The 7,121-nt window shown below is 49.6% G+C and overlaps 1 protein-coding gene and 1 long non-coding RNA gene across 2 annotated transcripts; one reads left to right on the top strand and one right to left on the bottom strand.

Moving 5' to 3' along the window:
• Window positions 1–346: 346 nt before the first annotated feature.
• On the top strand, window positions 347–3,799 carry NXPH3 (neurexophilin 3). Its single transcript, XM_054014520.1, has 2 exons — window positions 347–559; window positions 1,943–3,799. Exons 1-2 carry the CDS (start codon window positions 503–505, stop codon window positions 2,669–2,671), a joined length of 786 nt encoding a protein of 261 aa, XP_053870495.1. The 5' UTR covers window positions 347–502; the 3' UTR covers window positions 2,672–3,799.
• A 1,474-nt stretch (window positions 3,800–5,273) lies between these two features.
• Window positions 5,274–6,732, bottom strand: LOC128829028 (uncharacterized). Its single transcript, XR_008443274.1, has 3 exons — window positions 6,548–6,732; window positions 5,895–5,986; window positions 5,274–5,391 (listed from the first exon to the last, which is right to left on the bottom strand). It is a non-coding gene; the product is annotated as an uncharacterized LOC128829028 (long non-coding RNA).
• Window positions 6,733–7,121: the final 389 nt, after the last annotated feature.

Here is a 7,121-nt window from a genome sequence, read left to right as displayed (position 1 = left end):
AATCCCACGGGGAGCTCAGGCGGACAAAGACTTTTCCAGCTCACCTTTCTCGGGTCCCCCAGAAGTTTCAGGCACTGATGGGGACGCTGGTCTGGACTCATATTTGGGAGCATTCTCCACAGTGAGAAAGTGTCCAAAGCCTGCCCTCTGGAGTGTCCAGCTGCAGTGCAGGCAGGGAAGGGTTAAGCCTGGAGGTGCTGCAGGTACCTGCCGGTGGGAGGGTGCGAACAGTGCCGGGGGGGGCGAGGTAGGAGAGTTTCACAGAGTCTGCCACGAAGCAGAGGGGAGAGATGGTCACATGGAGGGAACCCGCGGCGGCAGCAGGTGTAAGGGGCGGCGGCTGGCTCCTGGCAGGGAGCTGCCAGATCTGGAAGGGAGTTGCCAGACAGATCATGGGGTGGGGGGGCCGTAGGCGCCAGGAGCCCCGCTTATAAGAGGACCAACACCTCCCCGCCCCCCTCCAGTTCCAGGCACCGCGAGGCAGGAGAGGCACCGGCTGAAAATGCAGCTGTCTCGCGGCTGCCTGCTGTTCCTGGTCAAGGGGAGCATCTCCCTGCTGGTGAGTGATGGGGGGGGGGGGGGGCGCAGAGGGAAGCTCCCGGGGGGCGGCTGGGGAAAGGGGATGGGAATGGGGCGGGGGGGAAGAGGCTCTTTAAAAGTATAAGGAGGCATTGGCAAGAAGTCTTAACCCCCAACACACACCCCCCCCCCCCCAAACTTGTGTGATTGTGCAGCTGGTATTGGAGGGGGGGTGTCTGGCTGATGGGGGGGTGGGGAAAGGAAAGGAGGCAGCTCCCCTAAATTGTGGGGAGTTCAAGGACTCGTGTGACCAATTCCCCCAGCCCGAGGGTGGGATGAAGGGGGCGGAGGGCACCTTTCACCCCGTGGGAGCGTGCCCGCTGTCCCCCCTGCCCGCAAGGGGGGGTGGCACAGGGCGCTGATCCCAGGTGGCTCCCCCCCGCCCCTTCCTTCTTCGCCAGGTGAGCGCTGACAGCCCGCAGGGTCCCAGCCAGCCCTCCCGCCTCCCCCGGCGGACACACACGGAGCTGTGTGGCTGAAATCACCACGGCAACCTGACCCCCCCGGGGGGGGGGTAGTAGGTGAGCCACATCTGGCCGGGAGGCAGGTGAGAGATGCAGATGTTACCCCCCCCCCTTCTGCAACCTCAGCTCCCCTCCCACCAGCGAGAGAGCTCCGCGGCGGGGGGAAGGGGGGGCAGAGAGCGAGCCTAGGGCTGAGCTCTCGCCAGACCTTGCAGTGGGGAGGGACGGGGGAGAAGAGGCACTGGCCCCCTGGCTTGTCCAGATTCTGTCTGTCCCTGTCGCCCACTGCCTGACTGCTTCAGCAGCTGGGAGACAGAAGGACCAGATGATGGGGCTATAGTCAACTGAACCACGGGGGTGTGTGTGTGTGGGGGGGGGGGGGAGGGGGGATCTCAGTAACTGAGGAAAGGCTAGAAGATCAGCATTCTTAGGACAGTGGTTGGTCCATTACATCCAGCGAGCACTAACCCAATCCCCTGCCCATCTCTTCTACGCCCCTCTCCACCAGCTTTAAGCAGAGATCCCGGGGAATTGACCTCAGCTGACATTTTTGGAAAGCTGGAGGGATTAGGTGGGACCCTGAACAAAACAAAAGGGCACACAAAATCCCAGAGGCTCACATGGAAGAAAGCCCATTACTCAGGGCCGAAAGGAAGGATGAGTGTAGAGAGACAATAGGGTAGATGGAGCAAGGAGGTTATTCAAAGGAGGATCAGAGACAGAAGAGAAAAGAGAAGCATATAAGAGAAAGGGGAGCAGGAAAACAAGAATGAGGAAGGAGAAAGAGGGGAGAAGACTTGTGATGACATGTCTAGAGGTAAGTGGAAAGAGGACATAGTACAAGAACAGCAGGAGGGAGAAGATACATCTCTCTTATTCTCTCCAATTATCTTGTTCAGGTGATCTCTGGACAAGAACAAGGGGAGGATGCAGAGCAAGATGAAAATGAAGTTCAAGACAGATCCCAACTGCAAAAGAAGAGGGAGCACCTCTCCCCGAAGTCCCTACTAACTCAAACCCCACTGCAGAATTTGACTCACCTAGAGTTGGTCTCTAGTTCACAAGAGTTCTGGGAAGTCCTGGACAACCTGTCTGAGCTGGACCAGGGCTCGCGCTCTAGAGGACGCAGGGACCGTGTGGCAAACACAGGCAAGTTCAAGAAAATTTTTGGCTGGGGTGATTTTTATTCCAACATCAAGACAGTGAAGCTGAACCTTTTGATCACTGGGAAGGTCGTCGATCATGGTAATGGTACCGTTAATGTCTTCTTCCAGCACAACTCCACCGGGCAGGGCACTATCTCTGTCAGCCTCGTCCCTCCCACCAAGACAGTGGAGTTTGACCTGGAGCAGCAGATCTTTATTGAGGCCAAAGAATCCAAGGTCTTCAACTGCCGGGTAGATTATGAGAAAGTGGATCGTGCCAAGAAAACCACACTCTGTACTTACGACCCCTCCAAAACCTGCTACTATGAGCACACCCAGAGTCATGTCTCCTGGGTCTGTTCCAAACCCTTCAAAGTCATTTGCATCTACATCACCTTCTACAGCATAGACTACAGGCTAGTGCAGAAGGTGTGTCCTGACTATAACTACCACAGTGATGTACCTTATTACCCCTCTGGATGATAGACCTGTTCCATCTCAGGGATAGCCCAGAGACGGGTGTCCCGGGGAAATAGTTTTGTAAGCTGAAGCAGAGTGCAGGGGTCTCTAGAAACCAGAGTTCTGCTGCAGGACAGAAAAGGAAGGAGAACTGATTCTCTCTAAAAGCCTAAGCATTGAAGAAAGGAATTCTAGACCCAGGGTACTGGCATTTCTAACCCTGACCCAGAGCCGTGGTTTTTAGAGACTGGGCTATGTAGAAGATGCCTGGACACGAAGTACAGAAATCATCATCAGGATTTGGGTTTTTCAACACAAGAATATTTGCCTGGACCTAGCTCACGTGGCCAAGAAACCAAGGCCTGGACGTTGGGTCAAGGGGTCTACAGACACAGGCTTAAAAACCAAACCAACGGTGGCCTGGATCCATAGTAAGAGGTCTCACTGGAGATAAGGATATTAAAGGGGATTCGTGCTAGTGTATTAAAGATGTCTGTTTGACATCAGTGGGTAACCATGTACTTAGAGCTCTACCGAAGTATGAGCTAGAGTTGACTATCAGGGTCTCGTGTACAATCTGTATTTGGGAGTGCAGGTGTCTCCAGAGACTAAGAGCTAAAAGCTCAGAGGTAGAAATATTTGGAGGATCCTCTGCCATGACTAGGCAGGAATGAAGAAGGGAAATTAGATTGTCTGGGGATGAGAAGTTTCCAGACAAAGTGTCATCTCTCCTTGCTGTGGGGTTTTCAGACTCTGTTAGCCACTCCCGATGGCTGGAGTTTGTACAGAATCTCAGCCCTATGGATTGACAGATAAAGAAACCCTGGTCAACACAGTCAAAAATGCTGACACAGTATATAGGATTCACAAATTTCACTTCATCAAATCCATGACCCACATCACTCCTCCTCTCCCCCTTGCATCTGCATTCTCAGTCATGTCAGCACCCCACATCCTTCCTGCTCTCCTTATTTGTCTACCTCCAGCAGATCTCTTCCACCCATCCTGAGCCCCATAGCACCTCAGCCCTATATACTATGTAGCTTCTGTATTTGTTGGGGGGTGAAAAGGAGAGAGAGAGAGAGAGAGTGTGTGTGAGTGTGAGAGAGGGAGGGGGATCATGTGTTTGCTGTATCATTTAATTTATTTTAAAAAAATAAAATCTTGTCCTTGAAATGGAGAAAGTTTCCCCGGTGCTAAGAGGGTAGGGTAAGTGTTTTCATTGAGAACCATCTCGTCTTTAAAAGAATCTCTTCCCTGGCTAAAAAACAAAAATCTTCACAGTTATGAATGAGAAATGCAAAATGCATGATCCAGTCTCCTAACATGCCCTCTCCCCACCCCACTGCCCATATATACTATTCTGTTCAGGTTCTTCCCCTGCATTAATTTTTCTATGATCTGAGCATTGGATACATTTTTATTAGCCTGCAGGACTTGAACTTGTGACCTTTAGCATTTAAATCAGGCACTGTATGGGGTTGATACTCCGCAGTGGATGTGTGAATTCTGAGTTACTAAACGGGGATTCGTAGCCTCAAATCTCTCTGTCTTTCCCTCTATATTAGAACAGGGATGGGCAAACTTTTTGGCCCAAGGGCCAAATCTGGGAATGTAAATTGCATGGCGGGCCATGAATGCTCATGAAATTGGGGGTTGGGGTGAGGGATCTGGGGTGGGGCCAGAAATGAGGCGTTCAGGGTGTGGGAGGGGGCTTCGGACTGGGGCAGGAGGTTGGTGTGTGGGGGGAGGGCTCTGGCTGGGGATGCGGGCTCTCAGGTGGGGCTGGAGGTGCAGGAGGGTGCTCCGGGCTGGGACTGAGGGGTTCGGAGGGTGGGAGGGGGGGGATCAGGGCTGGGGAGGGGGTCAGGGCGCAGGGGTGCAGGCTCTGGGCGACGCTTACCTCAAACAGCTCACGGAAGTAGTGGCATGTCCCCCATCTGGCTCCTACGTGGAGGTGCGGCCAGGTGGCTCTGCACGCTGCCCTGTCCGCAGGCACTGCCCCTACAGCTCCCATTGGCCGCGGTTCCCGGCCACGGCACTCACGGAGCGGGGCAACCCCAGACCCCGCTCCCCGGCTGGAGCTCAAGGGCCGGATTAAAATGTCTGAAGGGCCGGATGTGGCCCCCGTGACGTAGTTTGCCCACCCCTGCATTAGAACCTCACAAACTTCACTTTGATGCACAGAATGCGCAGACTGGCATTCTCACAGAGGACCCAGCGAGCTCTCCATTCTGTCCCTTCCCACCCCCACACTATGCCAAGGTCTCACATTACTAAGACTTTATCACGTCAGTAGAATCCTATCCAAGTACATTTACTAGTGTCTTATGCATTGAAACTGAATGACAGTTAAAGTAGGTTTTGTGACCCAGTGTGGTGCTGTTTTGCTTTTGTTTTTAAATCATGTTTCTTTACCTAGTTGCTAATTCAGAGTGGATCTTCTGGTTATTACAGCAAGTCAGCAAGGCTCTGTTATACGCATCTGAACATTTACACACTGAGTAACACAGAGAAGCCAGCCAGAGTACATCAATCAATCAAAAAAAAAAAGTTTGCTATAGTTGAATAACCAGGAATTTTTACTCTTCACAAACCAGAGCACAAAATACCTTGAAAGCTCAGTTGTAAAAAACAAACCAACAAAAATAAACAACAGTCATAGTATCTGATATTTTTAAAGGATTGCTTTCATCTCACGGGGAACAAGCTAAGATACATCCCCAGAAGGTTTCATGCTTCCTCTGAAAAGAAATAAAGAAACATCTGTTAACCCCTTCCCTCCCACTGTAAGAGAAAAAAAAATACACAAAAGTTGTTCACTTGGAGCTATTTCTGAAAAATTTTAATTTTCAGAGCATCAAAAACAAACAGTCAAGCTATACAGGATGCAGCATTTTAGAAAGCGATAGGGCAGTTGGTGGTTACTAGGAGACCAGCACCGTCTATTATTCTAGATTAGAATCATCTCCTCCCAACTAACCAAGCAACACAAGATGATCAAAAGAGAATTTCACTAAACTAAACGGCAAACAAAAGAAGGTAAAAACACATAAGCTAGATACACATTCTATCAACTATGTGGCTCACCCCTCTTTGTTCCAACTAGATCTGAGTGAGAGCCTTTGTAACAATTTATTCAACCAATTTCACCTTATGTTCAAGGAAATGTCTGAGAATACGTGGAGATTTCCTTGAATTTATTGAGCTCTATTTTGTAATTAATTTGGTTTGCTCTGTGGCTTACTCTTGAAGCTGTGCTGTGGAGTGGAGATTGGCCTCACAATATTGTTCTTGTTCCCGGACTAGATGAGTCTAGCACTCATGATGGAATCTCTGCTGCAAATACATACAGAAAGCAAGTTTAAGTTATTTTCCCATGAGTACGTACACTTGAAATACACTATTGTTACTGCAAATGCTAACAATAAAAAGGCAGTTCCAGGAAGAACTGTGGAAAGCAAAACCAAAAGTCATGCATCTATGACAGGGTGAGTTCGTTAAAAAAAATTCATAGCAATATTTATGGAATATTTTTGCAGCTAATCATCCATCTCTGTTTATAAGCACAGGCTCCCACCATGCAGAGAAACTCAATGGGAGTGGAAGCTGATATCTATGTCTCAGGAGAAAGAACAGCTTTTGATTGCATCTGCTATTGGCTGAGATGTAGAACCATACAGTACATGGCAGTGGCTTCCTCCATCTCCAGTATGGAATTCCCCAGTTGGCTAATAGAGTCTTTTCCTTCCCCACCAAATCCTTCTAATTGTTTTAATGAGTCTCAAAGATGCATCTAACCTTTGCTTTGGCTTGTTCAGAAACCCAGCCTCCCAGAATGCATTGCCCCACCCCCATGCCAAAGTCAACCACCCTTGCTCTGCTGTTAACATAACTCACTTTTTCAACAGCCGACACTGTCAGAACTCCAGGGGAGAAAGAAGCCAGCCGGCCACTGTGCCAAGGACAAGAAGAATCAGAAAAATCAGAAGCTACTGAGAAACAAATCAAATGTCATTATTACAGAACAGCAACATGACACTTTTAACTGAGGAAAAAGTACTACACAGAATCACAGGAATTTGAGATGAGACCACCTACAGCGTTGCCATTTTCTCTCCTCCCTCCCCCTCCCCCCCCCCCCCGCCACTGAGGGCTTCTTCTGTACACTGTAAATTCTCTGCTTCTATCCTGTCCATTTTAAGTGGCTCAAATGATGGGGCTTCCACCATTTCCCTTACAAGACTGTTTTACACTTGAATAGTTAGTACGTCTTCCCCATCCCCGCATTCAACCTAAACATTCTTTTGTTTAGTTTCACATCTCATTACTCCTAATTACATCCCAGGCTACTTGCCTAAACCAAACCCTAAATCCATCTCCATTATGGGGGGCATTTAGACCCTTTACATACTTGTAGATGTAGCTTTCCCTTGCCACCATCTGGTCAATGACATTTAATTTTTTTGTATCA

The sequence above is a fragment of the Malaclemys terrapin genome, chromosome 25 (genome assembly GCF_027887155.1).
Source record: "Malaclemys terrapin pileata isolate rMalTer1 chromosome 25, rMalTer1.hap1, whole genome shotgun sequence".
Classification (NCBI taxonomy): Eukaryota; Metazoa; Chordata; order Testudines; family Emydidae; genus Malaclemys; species Malaclemys terrapin.
Note: the sequence above shows the minus strand (reverse complement) of the source record. Positions and strands in the feature narration are given on the sequence as shown.